The sequence below is a fragment of the Galleria mellonella genome, unplaced genomic scaffold (assembly GCF_026898425.1).
Source record: "Galleria mellonella isolate WM207_F2 unplaced genomic scaffold, CSIRO_AGI_GalMel_v1 utg184, whole genome shotgun sequence".
Taxonomy (NCBI): Eukaryota; Metazoa; Arthropoda; class Insecta; order Lepidoptera; family Pyralidae; genus Galleria; species Galleria mellonella.
In genome coordinates, this window is record NW_026442025.1 from 467,993 (window position 1) to 485,164 (window position 17,172).

The following is a 17,172-nucleotide window of genomic DNA, read 5'->3' on the forward strand; positions in this document are numbered from 1 at the left end:
TCAATTGTCACAAGTGGATATCACAGTGTTAATAATAAAATAAAAATGATTAATGATAATGAATTAAATGAAGTAATAAATTTCATGCCTATTCGCGCCAAACTATGTAATATAGGTATTTATTGAATGTAATAAAGCACTCCTTTGTGTCAAAGGTTAAAACATAAAAGATTAAATTCGGTGTTTGGTGTAATTTATCTCGCCAATTGTCGTCTGTGGTGCACGCATCTATCAAGAAGTTTGATTGCGCAAACTTTCCGATTGACTTCGAGCCATCCGAAGGTCTTGGTTCATATTAAAAAAGTTTCCTTGTTCATCACACTCTATTATATTTTTATAGGCTATATGAATTAAACGCGAGTACGTATAACAGTTATAGTGGATTGATATCGTATTAAATGGAAGGGCAAATAATTTCTTTTTATCAATGACAATGACAATGTACAAAGTTGTCAAGGTCGAAGAAATTGTTAATAATTCTGATTGTAAGATCGGCCTCCACACGGTCTCTTAGGAAACCATCGTGGTTAATTTCTATAGTAAATTCGCTACGATGGGCCACTTGATTCGTTTTCATCTTCGTTGGTTCTCCAGTGGTATCTTGACATAATATACCGTTAGCGTTGGGGGGAAGTGATTGTTAGTAACGGGGAAGTTAGTCCCCATTGCTATCAATATACCGTTTCGGGTCGACCTCCTCGCGGTTCCCCCGACCTGCCTTTTCATCCTCACCTATCATCCCTCACTGGTGCCCCGCCAGTGTACACCGATAGACCAGGCGGGGTCACCCTGCCATTTTCACCCATTAAAAAAAATACGTGTCCGTTAAAAAAAGACATAACTATTCCTACGTAGCCAATCTATATATATACGTTGTTTGTTGCAGGTCTTCCCAACGACCTGACGGTCTACTGGCATCAGTATCCTTACAGTCTTGGCATCGTGTTTTGCAAGCTACGAGCACTTATATCTGAAGCGTAAGTCTATATTTATGTTAATATTTTTAAGTAATAATAATAATTAATAATAATAACTCATTTAACGACAGCTTGCTGGCGGAAATGGGGAGGGGGGATATCTACTGGAATAGTCCTATTGGAACGGTCGGAATTCCAAAGTAGTTTTTTTGGGAAAGATGCAAAAAGCTGTGCTCCTTGATCCTGCCTGCATAGTGACCCGGTTCCTCTACTTGAGCCCCTAACTTCTAGTCTATTGTGCTTTTGTCGGGGATTAGTTTGCCACCAAGTATCAATGATTTTTCATGTATCCGGTAATGAATGGATAACCTTTAAACGTCTTATAGTTGAACACAAATTTTAGGACGGCTATAAGTTATATATATATATATATATATATATATATATATATATATATATATATATATATATATAAAATAAAAAAATAAAATTTATAGTGAAAATATGTATAGAATTTCTCAGCATGAGGATCTCTGTCCCACTTGTGTTTCTGCACAAAACAGCTGTGTTTGCATGACTGTGTTTTTGTTTGAATTTATAGGGTATAAAGGACCTAGAGCTAGGATATTTCAGGACCCCGTCACAGTAATATAAGATTTGTATATACTAAGACGTCGTTAGTGCTGTTCAGGTATATAGGTGACGTTTACCAATTCACATCAATGTGTCGATAACTTGTTTGGCATTATAATTAAACAAAATTTTATTTAATAATATTTCAATTGTATAAAAAATTGCACGTTAATTATAGTCACATATTGGCCCGGAATAATTATTAAAATATTTTACAATAATAATATAATTAATTACATTTATAAATAGGCATTGCAGTAAATCTAAATCTGTATCAAATAAATAATGTCTAAAATAAATTAACGAAATAGCAATAAAAGTGATAAGTGAATATTATTTGAGCGTGGAAAATAATATTACTTAAATAAAAAAAAAAAATTAACGTCTTTAACTAATTAAAATTACATTTTAATATACTTGAAAACTATAAAATATTAAGCAGAAAGAAAAACGAGAGGCGCGAGAGAGAGAGAGAGAGATATAGAGATGAAAAGAAAGAGATAGTACAGAGCAAATATAGATACGATTAGTAACGGAACATTTTATTAAAACGATGCTGGAATTATCTATTACATAAACGTAGCAATTTCGGTAAGTGGTCTTCTGGGAAAATAATTATTAAAGTGATGTTTGTCGATGGTGTACAACGGCGCCATAGAGACGAATCTATTGCGGCAGTACACAATAGGATTTGGTAGTTAACGTTCAGAATATGGGGATATACTCAGCGAAATGGGCAGTGTTAGGTTCATAACAACTGTGGCAGTAGTAAACATTTTAACCTATTAAGGATCGCTAAGATGACTGGAATGACTGGAAAAAGAGCATACTAACGTATCTATCACGACAGTCATGAATACAATTTAAAAATCACCAAAAATGTGTTATCAAAATGATACAATTTAAAAATTTGACAATTGAGTTGCCGCCATTTTGTATTACTGTAGTACACACATAACAGTTCCTTTATGTGTATTTTTCTGTTATTTTTCTGTTATTTTTCTTTTTTCTTTTGTATTTCTTTTCTCTATTTTTGTAAATTTTTATCGGTGTTTATTGCTATTCGTGTGCTGAAGTGCACAATAAATTTAATTGTGTCTTACAAATAAATTATTTATTAAATAATACCATCCATTGTTAAGTCCGCCAAATGCACATAAAATTACGCTGTCCCATTGAAGTTTAAATGAATAAATACTATTCAGCTATTTTAGTTTGTTTCTAATGAACGAAATATCACTTATATGCAGCTCTGCTCTTCGTGAACAGTTTGTGTAATCCGAAAAATGTTTAATATTTGTATAGATAGATACTCTTTATTGTTTCCTCCAAAAGATTACAATAGTAAACTTATTATAAATATAAACAATTACAAGAAATAATCACAATGAGAAAACAATGGGCGACCTTATCGTTAAGAGCGATCTCTTCCAGGCAACCTTTGGATGGAGAGGAGTAATTATAAACAATTTGGTAGGAGGCACGAAGTATGTTTTGTATTAACTATAGTAGTGCTTTGGTGCTGGTTTGCAGAGCGATTTAGTAACCATTGTTATTATTATATTCTATCTGATTTGGTTAGTTCATTTTGTTTGAAAAATGTATCTCACTTTGTAATTAGGAAGCAATATTGCTACGTAATATCCATTTTCATCCGACTTGAAAAAGATGAAGGTTTCCAATTAAGTTATTTTTTTTTGTGTTTATTACATCTTGATTGTTAATAACTAGCGGCCCGGTACGTGCTTCGCTACGTATAAAATGAAATGATAAAAAAAAATTACATCAATATCGCCAACAAATTGCTTTAATCGAAGCACGTCCAAAATGAAATGACCGCATGAATGACATAACAACATGCTTGTACTGTCAACACTGAAAAAAGTTTCAATTCGACAGCACAATCCCCATCTTAAAAAAAGTCCCCATTAACAAATTGTTTCGTCATTTACTGAATTCATTTGTTACAAAAATGTGATAAATGAAGAACCGCTCGACGGATTTTGTGCAAACTTCACATAAACCATCTACTAAATAGTCCGAACAACACCTAAACATTTGGTTTGGATAGGTGAGCCCGTTCTTGAGTTAGAAAATTACAACGAAAAGTGGCATTAATTTTTATACATATAGATTTTTTTTTAATTTAATACTCTTTTATTCTTGATTTAGTAATTTTCTTTAAATAGTTTAATTTCTAAATCTAAATAACAAGTTTTGTCACAATTGAATTCGTTGCTTTGTAGATTCAATTCAAAGCAGTTAATTTGACACCAACACAACAATTCTGTCACAATTAAATTCTTTGTTTTGTAGGATACAATATTTAATCATTGATAATTAACAAACCATCAAAGGGGTCACGCAGTGTTTACTAAATAGGTAATCAATTTGTTGATTCCGATGTAAACACGTCATATTGTAAACATTTAATTTGAAATTTGAATTCAGTAATAATTTCCAAGGTAGACCACCAGAGAGACTATTCAAAATTAATATGTCAGAATTTCAAACGTGGTGTATGTCTCTGCCACATTAGTTCTTGTGATGTCAAGCTTGTCTTTGAATGTGAGATATGGCAGTTAAATAGTAATACTTTTTTAATTATTATTATTAGATAATATTATACATATATATATATATATATATATATATATATATATATATATATATATATATATATATATATATATATATATATATATATATATATATATATATATATATATATATATATATATATATATATATATATATTAAACTTTAATATTAAATAGAACTGTTAATATTAACACCATATGGCGTTTTATATTAAAATATTTATTCAATTAAACGTTACGATAAACAGAGAGAATAAATGAGGATGCATCGATTTAACAAAATAATTTGAAAATAAATTAATAATTTATGAGAAAATAACATTAATACTTACAAAAATTATACATACATAAATCATATATAATACAATACATATATAAATAACTATACATAATACATACTAATAAAATAAATATAAAAGTCAAGACTAATTATATAATAGTACATATTCAAGTTTTTTTATTGTTGTGATAATTTGAAGTAATGTTCACGAAGCGATTTTTTAGGGACTATTTGATATATGAATAATAATAATAATAATTTATTTATAGATTACAAAGATCCATTCTTGTTAGTAACAATTGACTTAAACTATGTTAGTGGAAAAAAAATACAAAATTTATTTTATGGCCCCTATAATAATTTTGACCCACAATGAGAGGATCGGGCTATCGTATTTATTACACAATGCCCTCAGAATGCTGTTACTGCTGCCACGCAATCGGTATAAAAGAGATGCGATCCGTTTGCGTCTGATGGCATAGAAGTCATCTGTCCATGCCGCTGCAAACATTGTGGATGCACTACAAAAACGTGGCAGCCGTAACAACACCCTGAAAACATTATTGTATTGAACACGCAGAGCACTGTCGCCCGCTGTGTATAGTCAACCCACAGGCTGCTCGTGTAAAAAGATTGGCAATATGCCTTGAACAATATTATTTTCACTTCAGTCGAGCAACGACTAATAAACGTTCCTTTAAATTCTTAATCTGAACCTGATCAGCTGTACAAATACATTCATTAGATTGATTTTCACTAAGTAAAAATCTTACTAGACGACAAGACAATCAATTTTGCTTTTACAACGTTCATTAAAACTACATAAACTTTTTAAAAAAAAGGCTATTAGAATAAAATTCGCAAATTTTCGTCTTTTCAGCAAATACGAATAGTTTTTGATTATGGATTTATTCCATTTAATACTCAATTATTCGAAGCATACAATAGATTACCTCTTATTTGGAAGTCATTCATTTCAACCATCGTCTAACTTCGACCAATCAATAAGTCAATTAATATAGCTTTATTAATTAGTACAAAGTAATATTTCTACTAGTCAGCAGCGAGCAGTGGCCAATTGTTTGGAAACTGTAATTTGTTACGATTTCACGTTAAATGAACTGGGTCCGAAATAAATGTATGTATTCAAATAGATTTGCCAAAGATGCTCTTGAGATTCAATGAATAAAGATACAGGCTGTGACTGTGAAATGATGTGTAACTACGTGACTTCGCGTGAAGCACTGATTACTGTATATTAATAGTACATTACTGCAGCGGCCAGCAACTGAGGCATTGATGGATGAAGGTGCAAATGTGGGCCGAGGCGCAGCCGAGGCACACATACGTGAGTCCATCAATGCTTATTTGCGGCCAAGGCTTGTATAGTACTTTTCTCAAACAATGCGCGGAAATCAATAACACAGTTTTACTTTTTAAGTTCAACGACGAATAACGAATAATAATAATTTTTCACGCGCCATAATGTTCCTTTGTTTTTTTTCAATAAACAGCTTTCGATTTGCAAGCCAGTTCGAAATTTAAATAAAACATTTTATTAGTTACCTCCTTGGTAGCCATGTTTCGAAGTAAAAGATCATTCCATTTTTAAATTACAGGATAGATATGGGTTTACATAGTAATTTATCTTGCCGCAAAATACTACAGATATGGATTTTCATACAACTTTTGCTGGCCGCTGCCCGCATGTATCTGGCCAGTACGGCAATTTTTATCTCGAAGAAGATTGTCAAAATAATGCTCACATTTCCATGCGTGTTTGAGAAAATACGAATATCTATAATATTATTGTGTGTGCGTGATCACGTGACGACGATGTAGGTATAATATTTTTTTCCGTAAACGTAACGCGTGCCGCGTCTCCGACTCGTTTGGCTAGAATATATAGATAGATATTCGAGCTAAGTGTCGGACTATTAATCCTCGATTTTGAACATTTTTTCACGATAATCACCATTTGTATTTTTTTTTTAATGGGAGCGAATGGAATGGCTTCCCCGGTGAAAGATGATAAATGAAGGTGATGATGACAGCAGGCCAGTTAGCCTTTCGTGACGAATGTAATAATAAAGTGATAATTCACCACGACGGTTTCCAGGGGGAACTGCGTGGAGATCGATCTGAGACTGCTAGTAATGGCGTATTGAAAGGGGGGGCTAAATGAGTTGTCCTTAGCTCAGAATTGGCTGGTGCTTATCTCGGAATGCAAGCAGAATTGCACAAAGACATGTCTGAACGTATGCAGTTTCCTTAAAAGGCCACGTCCGCTATGGAAAATAATCTCATTTGTGCATTGGTCATCATAAAATGGTAATAAGTTGTTAGTATTATTAGGTCTCAATTCAAGTATACATAAGTAATAAGATTTTGAATTCGTCAAATAAATCCGTCGTTTATAAACCGATTTGAAAATTTTTTTTTTTATTTTTTTTTCAAATTTTTAGGTCGGTCCCATAGAAGTTTTATCAAAATCGGTTCAGTTGTTTGTTTCTAAATCTAAATAATAATCTGGTTTTGCTGCGGTTACGGTCGGTATTTTCTTGTTTCGTGGAACAAATCTAATTTCATCAACCGTTAACTGTTCACTGCTGAACATAGGCCTCCCCCTTTGGGGGGGGGGGTTAGTAGTTGCTTTACTTGGCAGATGGATTATCAATCGCAGTTGGGCTTTTCTGACCACTGACACTTTAGTTGCCTCTTACGACATCTACGAAAAAGGAAGGGGTGGCCCTTTCTATGGCAAGACCACATGGCAATCTATTGTAAAATTTCAGTTTCTTTTTTAATTTTCTCGATGCGGTTTCAGGTAAATAGTACTTACTAACATACCTAATGCTTAATATGAAGCTGTGAGTGCAACACCCACACTATCTAGCTACCAGTGTAATCACCTCACTAGAGAGTCTGTATGAATGTTAAGCACACCTGGGCGGTACTGTTATTTATACTGTGCCGTCGTACACCACGAGTACCTCGTAATTGCTATCCCCGATATTTACGGCGACAATAAAAATTTCAATATTAAGAAATAAATTAAGGTTCTCATTCGTAGTGCAATATGGGATTTTTGGTTTAATAAAAACTGGAATAAATAGGTGTAAACGAAATATAGTGGTCGAGGGATGGCCAGTAGCGTCCTTTTTTAAATATCACCAAAAGTCTAACCGCGGTTGCCAAGTTGTCTGCTAAGCGTGGCAATTACTGGCAAAATCTTCCTAATAGGGGGAGGCTGGGGGAAAGGGATTGTTAGTAATGAGATTTAACAACCTTATTGCTAGCAATAAATCTTATCAGGTTGACTTCCACGCGGTTCTCCTGGAAACCATAATGGTTTTTTTTGATGGGTGAAAATGGTATGGTAACCCCGCCTGCGCTAACGGTATACGCTGGCGGAGCAATGAAAACAGGCCAGTTAGCCCATCATGATGAATTCATCAGGAATTAACCATGATAGTTTCCAGGGGGAACCGTGAGGAGGTCGACCTGGTTGGGTATATTGGTTGCAATGGGATTTTCAGTTTCCATTACTAACAATCCAACCATAATGGTTAATTCTTGTTCAATTGGTCACTGTGGGCCAACTGACCTGCCTCATCCTTACCTATCATCCCTCACTGGTGCCCCGTCAGCGTATACCGATAGCGCTAGCGGGATTACCATTCCATTATCACCCATTAAAAAAAAAAAAAAAACATATACCTATTTTGGGTTACTCGATATTTTTATATTATTATACATTCCGGAATGGCAAAATCTTTAATTACTATATTTTTGTATCAATAATTCCCTTTATGAAAATAGACTACTAAGTTATTATGTATTATTTATTTATGTATCAATGTTTTAAGTATGTGAGGTATTTTATAAAATTAGGGTATGATGAGGCTGACATATCCTTATAGGATAAATGCCTCTAAATAAAAAAGATAAAAAAAACCTTAATTCTATAAAAAATCGTTAAATAGTCGAGCTGTTGATCTCATGAAATGCGCTTAGCAAAAAATAGCATTTTTTAATATACATGGATAAAAAGCGTAATGTTAATCCGTAAATCTTCGAATCGATCGCTATCGAAGATAGCTAGCTACAAACAAATCCGATTTAATTAGTTTTCTAACGGAAAACGTAGCGGCTCGTTTGTACAGGATTAGGGTTGTCAACAACCCTCTATATTATATTTCTACTTATATACACTGGTTCTTTTAATGAAACTTAGACTGGCAAACATGCTGACACGTGATGGTCCACTTGATGGAAAGTGGTGACCGTCACCTGATAGTGATATGAGTAATCTATACATATATTAAAACTGTTTAGATTGAATGTACAGTACATAGAAAAAAAAAAATATTACGCTAAAAACCGAGTCGGGGGGATGTTAGAAGTGAAATAGAGATTTTTTCAAATTTTTTGTTTCTCTGTCTGTTTGTCTATTTGTACGGGGTATTCTCTGAAACTGTTGGACCGATTTAAATCAAATTTTGCATGGTGATACCTTACATTTACCGGTCAACATTTTAGACACTCAATTTACTTTTTAATCACAGAAAATTAAAGAGTTTCAGTAGGATAGTTAAAAAACTATAGTATGTAACTTATACAGCTTAGTTCACAACCTACTTAAGCAGTCATCTTCACCTTAGGCAAAGAATGAGAACGACACGTCATTTCTTAGATAGAGCCAATAGGAATAGATTCCAGGATATATTCTTGATGTAGTTATTTTTTGGAATTGCTCATCTTTTTTTAACGTGTTTTTTTATGCAACTTATATGGCAAACAAGTTGACGGCCCACCTGATGGAAAGTGGTAACCGTCGCCTATAGACATGAGCAGTACCATGGACATAACAGAGTATACTGTTTCGCTCATGATACCCTCCATGCGTTGCCTGAGGACTCAGGTGTTATTCCTCTGTACCATGTAAATTCACGTCATATCCCACCCTTACGGTTGAAACACGAATTGGACAGAGGTACCCCACCGTGGTCGTATTTACATTACGACCACGGTATAACGACCGGTATAAAAAAATGCAGTCATTAACGCATACCACTTAACCCTTCTTTGCACAATGGTGGAAATTCCCATCATAACATTGAATGACCAAAAATTATATAAAAGAACAAGTTCACTTTCAGTTGATCGTGTCTGGATACCTTTTGAATGTCCATTGCAGAAAAAAAAAACATAGCTTTCAAATTTATTTCTCTAACCATTTTTACTTTCATTTTGAACATGAGTTATTTCATCTCGATTTATTTCACCAATAAAAAAAATCATGCAAAGAAAGGTTAACGCGTACAGCCATATACACAGTCATACAGCTCGACATACATAAACACGCACTTTTAGATGGTAATTAACATTTAAAAGGCTCGAGGATATTGCAAGGATGCGTCGATACTCCTTTACGTTACGAAGACAAACTGTTGGAATGTGTTTCATCAAATATTAAGCTTATATTAAGCTTACATATAAGGTATTTTTAATTATTTATAATTAATAGGTAACTACGTATAAGGTAACTTAACATCTTATCTCGGGGGGAAGAGATTGCAATGCCTAGTATATTATCTGCGGTAATGCGAACTACCAGCCCTGTATTGGAATTTCTTTGTGGTCGTTATATAAATTAAATCTGGCTACATCTATACCCATCGCTTATTGTAGAGGGATGGGGGGATTACTAACAGGTCGACCTGGGGGGAAGGGATTGTTAATAATGCGGATTATCAGTCCCATTGCTAGCAATATACCCTATCAGGTCGACCTCCACGCGGTTCCCCCTGGAGACCATCGTGATTAATTTTTGACGAATTCATCATGATAGGCCAACTGACCTGCTTACATTCTCAGCTATCATCTCTCACTGGTGCCTCGCCAGCGTATCCCGATAGCGCAGGTCATCGGGATACGCTGACGTTTCCATTACATTTTTTGATCCTTTACAAAAATAAAAAAAACCATTGTAGAGGGAGAGAAAAAATTTTATCTCTTCTATTCTCATATTCATTAATACCTCTCTCTTATTTATTTTTGTCAGTCGTTCACTTTTGTAAATGAATAAATAAATAAAAACCTGTCTTAATTAAATATTAAATAAAACAACAAAGTTTTATTACGAGAAAATCAAACAAAATCCGCTTGGACAAAAGGTTCGCGGACTTGAAACCCGGTAACGGTATAATATGTATAATTAATATAAAAAAAGCCGGTCAAGTGCGAGTCGGACTCGCGCAACGAGGGTTCCGTATAAAATCATAAAGTAACATTTTTTTTGTGAAATGAATATAAATTTACGGTTTTCGGATTTTTTCCTTTATTTGTGCTACATGATATTGCTTCTTGCCAAATTTCATGATTCTAGGTCAACGAGAAGTACCCTATAGGATTTGATTCCTTTTGCGAATGTCAAAATATGCGATATTAATGGAACGTAAACGGCTGTGTCTTTTGAATGCGTCAATTTAGAAGCTTGATTTTTTCACTGCTTTAAGAGATTGCAAATCTGAATATATGATATTAATTTCAACTTGATACCTGCACGTGTTGCTAAGAAAAAGGGTCTTGGCAGACGGAACGGGCGGACGAACAACGAAGTTTATTTTTTTTTTATATACAACTTAGAATGGCAATCAAGCAAACGGCCCACCTGATGGAAAGTGGTAACCGTCGTCTATAGACATAAACAGTACCATGGACATAACAGAGTATACTGTTTCACCCATGATACCTCCCATGCGATGCCATTCCTGAGGACTCGGGTGTTATTCCTCTGTACCCAGTAAATTCACGCCATATCCCACCCTTCAAACCGAAACACAGCCATGCAAACACAACTGCTTCACGGTTGAAACACGAGTGGGACAGAGGCATCGACTTTTGTCACAAAGTCTCCCTTTAGTAAAGTGATCCTATAAGGGTTCTGTTCTTTTTATTGGAGGTACGGAACCCTAATTAATGATAGGCACTCGTACGTTCTGTTGGCAACGCTTCTACATACAGACAATAGCCTTAATTTGCTTGTTAGATCGTTATGATTTTAAGAAAATTTGCAATTCAAATCCTAACCAAGGTCGTACCCGTGCTAAGTGAAAAAGATTACGGTGGGTATTTTAAGAGCATTCACCGAAGCTTACCTTTCGAAAGGCGGCAACATTGGAGTTATCTATTTAAGAAATATAACAATTTATATTTTTATTTATTTATTTATTTAATATTATATCGTACACGCTGATAATAAATAAAAATATGACAGAGCTAAGTAAATGTACAAAGGCTAGCTTATTCTTCCAGCAAATTCTTTTTTACCATATTTTACCAGAGGCAGACTTTGTATAAGTCGTTTGCTTGGGTACCTCTGTCCCTATTTTATTATAACAACTGCTTCACGGTAGAAACATGAATGGGAGAGAAGTGCCCAAGCAAACGACTTGTGTATAAAGTCTCCCTCTGGTAAATAAATCAGTTGTAATAAAATATATAAAAATCTGTTTAAAATTGATTTTTTTTAAACGTAGTACCAAAAAAACTCAGACTACATTTATTAGAATTCTCAGACTTACATTATTTTTAATGTCGTTTTAAAATACATAATTTATTAATATGCTAGCTATACCCCGCGGCTTTGCCCGAATCAGTAAGTTTATAAATTATCCTATGTGCTTAAAATAAGAAATAACTGACTTGTGTACCAAATTTCATTTAAAGTCGTTCAGTACTTTTTGCGTGAATGAGTAACAAACATCTTTCTATCTATCGTTTACAAGCTTTCGCATTAATAATATTAATTGAAATTATGCTAGTGATTTAAAATTAAAAGAAAACCTTGGTGGAATTTAAAAATTAACTTAATAAGTAAAAGAAAAATCCTTGATAAAGATGATATGCATATTTTTGCTAAAAAAAATACAATTCAATAACAAACACACACACACACACACACACACACACACACACACTCACTCATTCACGCACACACACACACACACAAACATACGGACACTCGCGCGCACGCCCGCACGCACTCACTCACTCACACACACGCACACACACACTGACACACACCCACACATACACGCGTCAGGTCGGCTGGCCCGAGCTGACGTCATACCTGCCTATCATCCCTTACAAGTACTCCTTCGGCGTAAACTAATAGCTCAAGTAGGATTACAGACAGGTATTATATTTTTACGCTTGAATATTTTGTTTCCTTTTCAGCTTCTTAAAAGATGACTGTAATATATGTTGTAATAGTGGAGTACTTACTGTATGGGATAAAACCGTTTTTGTAGGTAAGAAAAATCTATGTCCAATTTGAAGCATTTTATCGTTTTCTCTTATTAATATAAGAATAATTGTAAATAGATGTCTGTATAGAATATATATTTTTGAAAAAAAAAAAACCCAAAAGAATTATTATTCGAATTTCTGTCTACTTTTTGTTTTTACAATACAGGGGTCAAACGAGAATACGACTCACCTGATGGTAAGTGACTGGGCGGCGGCCCATGATCACCCGCAACATTAATGGCATTGCAGGTATGCTGCCGGCCTTTTAAAAGGGAATATGCTCTTTTCTTGAAGGTTATGTTGTCGTATCGGTTCGGTAATATTGCTGTTGGAAGTTGATTTCAAAGAGTGGTTGTGCGTGGGAGAAAGTGCCTTGAAAAACGCACGGTGGAGGACCGCCACTCGTCCAGATAGTTGGGATGAAATTTTAGTTTATGGCGGATTGTACGATGGTAAAAATCTTTTACAACTGTGTTTTTTACAATCTTTTACTTTGTGAGTATTGTACCAAATTGATTCTGGTTTCCACAGTTGTGTTTGTGAAGAGTTAACTTAAAATTTGGCAATATATTTTATCTTGATACGCCGTCATGAAATGGTAACGTACTTCGAAAATCAAGCGTACGAGGTTGTGTGCAAGAGCTGCGCAGTAATATACATTTACACTATCTACACCAATATTATAAAGAGGAAAGATTTGTATTTTTGTGTGTATGTTTGTAATAAATAAACTCAAAAACTACTTTGCCGATTTCAAAAATTCTTTCACCATTAGAACGCTACATTCACCCTGAGTAACATAAGCTATGTTTATTGCTAGAAAAGATTAAAGACTAAAACTAAAACTTTAGTAACGTAACTCAAGGTGTAAAAATGCTATAAAATACCTTTCGTCGCGTGCGCTGCGGTAACTATTGGTGATAGAACAAAAGTATGTTCTACAATATTGAAGAAAATATCAATAACTACAAAAACCTTGGCGATACTTTATGTCCATCTATTATTGTTGTCACAATAATAACTATTTAAAATGTTGTAAAAATGTCTACCCGTGCGAAGTCGGAACAGGTTGCTAGTATACAATAAAGATTCATAAAAACAACAATATACGTTGAAAAATAAATAATTTAATCATAAACTGTTTAAGCACCAAACGTTTTTGTTCTGTGTAGCTATTTAAAAATGTTAATTTTCACGCTGCCCGCAAAAGAAGTGAACAAATTGAGGCGAAGTTTTTGCTTAGAACGGCTCTGTCGTTCCAAGCAATGCACCCAAGTTATAAATGAATGTCGACTTGCCACCTTAATTTTAACATTAAGCTTTAAATCTTAATTTATTAGATGGAATTAATTTTAACTGTGAATGCCACCCTTTTACAAATTGCTCTGTATCTGAAATAATTATGGTGACACGTAATTGAATTGTGGGGCGGAGCGGGCGCCGCGACATGACAGGGGCGGTTCGCAATGGTGTGTAGTTTGATACATTTACTATTGCCACCTGTATAATATACACTGAAAAGCAATTTTGTACCTTGATACCTTGGACATAGATTTTAAAATTCATAATTCAATGTATTAGAGTGGATAGAGTAATAAAATAGATAATGGTTGCTTTGAAAATAGTCCATTGTTGATAATAGACTTCCCATAGAGATTTTCCATTAGACTGAAGAACGGGCTCGTTATGGAAGTTTACCATTGCGGGAATTTTGACAGTATCTTCTACGCTTTGCAGGCTTGTTGGTAACCGCAGTTGGGTTTTTTGTTAATATTTTAAGAGGGACGCTGCTGCTCATTCTTCGACCATTAAGTTTCCTTCGTCACCTCTTACAACACCCACGGGAAAGGAAGGGTAGCCCATTTTATGCTGTGATCATATGGTATAAAATAGTAGATTAGTAAAATCTTTTTATGGGAAGAGTCCCATGCCCAGTAGTAGGATGTTTGTGGATTGTTATGATTACAGATTACTCTAACATTCTTTATTCTTTCTTTATTCTTTATTGTACACAAAACATACTGTTAATTACAATTCATTATAAACATAATGTACAAAGGCGTGCTTATCTCTAATAAGAGATTTCTTCCAGCAAAACCTTTCCATTATGTCATGATTACCTACTGATATTACATCAGAGAAAATTATTTGAATTTAGAATGTCGAATTGATCGTTAAAACTGAGTAGAAACTGCTTCGCAACAGGCGTCTGTTTACTTCGCAAAAAACGGGCGGCTTGAATGGTCACAAAATTAAGAGTGTTCAGCGTTACTTTAGCTTATCGAAGTACGATAACGTCGATCTGTCAATATACAAAAACAATTGAACGTTTCTCAATGCTTCTATTTGATTTTATTTAAAAAGTGACTTACTAGGAAACCAGGGACATAGCTAGATCCAAGTTTAAGGTAGGCCGAAAAACCTTTTTGCTAGGGCAGAAGCTAAAATGAAGTGACTTCGAAAAAGCGAATCTGTCTAATTTTCTTGGGGCGTTCCGTTATAACAGGGCATTGGACCTTTTAAGGTAAGGCATTGCCCCTCATGGCCCCCTTCCCTAACAACGGTCATGTAGGAAACTAAAACGTTAAGTTACAAGGGATATCACACAGGCTTTGTTGACCTTTTAGAAATCTTAGTACGCTCTTTTTGAAGAATACCATGCTGTAGTCTCTAGGAGAAATCTCAGCAGGAAAATCGTTCCACAACTTGACTGTTAGCGGGAGGAAGTTCCTCTGAAACCACACTGTGCGTGAACATTCTAGTTTTAAGGTTAACATACTAACGCTGCAGCACTTGATGTGTGGCTGTAGCCCACTCATACATAAACTCATACATATCTCATCTGGAGATCACACTCTATATCCTGAGCAGATAAAAAACGTCGCTACAAAAAACATCTTAAAATTCATATCATTAACAGGAATTAGCAGCGAACTTTAAAAACAGGGCGAGCACAAACGATCAGGGAAAGGTTTTTTTTAATGGATGATAATGGAATGGCAACCCCACCAGCGCTATCGGTATACACTGGCGGGGCACCAGTGTAGGCTGATAGGTGAGGATGAAGCAGGTCAGTTAGCCCATCGTGGCGAATTCAACAAAAATTGTTCACGATGGATAGCAATGGGGCTGTCAAACTCTATTGCTAACAATGCCTTTTCCCCCTTCATGGAAAGGTTGCAGTGTCACAGGTTTTTCTGCCTGAAAAATCCGTCTTTTAATATTGAATAATAATAGTGACCACTTAATAATTATAATATTTCACAATTATTTTTTGCTGTTTGCTAACAGCGAACTTTTTAAATAATCAGTCAAAAAATCCAAAATTATGAACTCTTTTTTTATATTTTGAGTGATAACTGTGACGTTACAAAGTCTGCGGTAAGCTGAAGTTATGAACTCTATTAGTACGCGATTTATAAAGGAGTAAATGGGCTTGTAAAAGAAATTATCAAATACCTAGTGCGTCTAATGTGAGTTGTATAAAGATTTATGTTACGATCAAATTCACATTTACGATATTTTTGTTTTGATGGAAAACTGAGTTTTTAAATTATCCGTTAGAGACGCATTTAAGTTTTCACTACAGACTTATTGAGTAAACCTGAGATGCTTAGAATTTGTCACGTAGTCGTTTAATGTAACAATTTTTTTTGTACAACTTAGAATGGCAAACAAGCTAACGGCTCACCTGATGGAAAGTGGTAACCGCAGTACCATGGACATAACAGAGTATACAGTTTCGCCCATGGTACCCACCAAGGTATTGTTCATGTCTATAGGCGACGGTTACCACTTTCCATCAGGTGGACCGTCAGCTTGTTTGCTATTCTAAGTTGTATACAAAAGTATAGACAACAGAATACAAATTAAATATACTTAATACGGAACCCTATTTTTGTCTCCACAAGCGTGTGCTATGTTGAGTTCAGTGTTTTTTTTTTGAAACAACATCAACTTGTGTTTATTATTTTGCAAAAATTCACGAGTCAAGCGTGTTTCGTTGTTGTACCAACTAACGGGTGGATAGATAGGATAACGATCCCTCGTTATCCCATAGACTCCTCCGGCGATCGGCTTGTATCGTGTTACATATCTTCAAAGAAGTGAAGTCCTTAATTATTATCGTTTAATGAATAATGAGCTACGCTTCTTGAAAAAATATTATGAATATTCTATATAAAAATTCCGTTACGGGGTGAGCAGACTGCGGCGTGATACCAGCGGGTCTACCATGAAATGAAATTCCGGAATTTCGGACTCAATTTCGTGTTTTTGTTTATACCAAAATCGGATCAATAAATGGAATTTAATATTTCGTTTATCATACATCCTATCATAAAAGTCCAAAGGAACAATATTTTAACATTTTTAATATTTCCAAACGGCATGTATTATGTAATTTTAACATCAAATTTGTGTTTCG

At 34.6% G+C, this 17,172-nt stretch overlaps 1 protein-coding gene across 1 annotated transcript in view; it reads left to right on the plus strand.

Annotated features, from left to right (window-relative positions):
• Nucleotides 1-433: 433 nt before the first annotated feature.
• Nucleotides 434-17,172, plus strand: part of LOC113518722 (neuropeptides capa receptor-like) — a 158,277-nt gene continuing 141,538 nt past the window's right edge. The window contains exons 1-2 of the mRNA XM_052893797.1: nt 434-485; nt 887-977. Of these exons, the coding sequence (XP_052749757.1) occupies nt 434-485; nt 887-977 (143 nt within the window). The remainder of the gene's footprint in view (nt 486-886; nt 978-17,172) is intronic.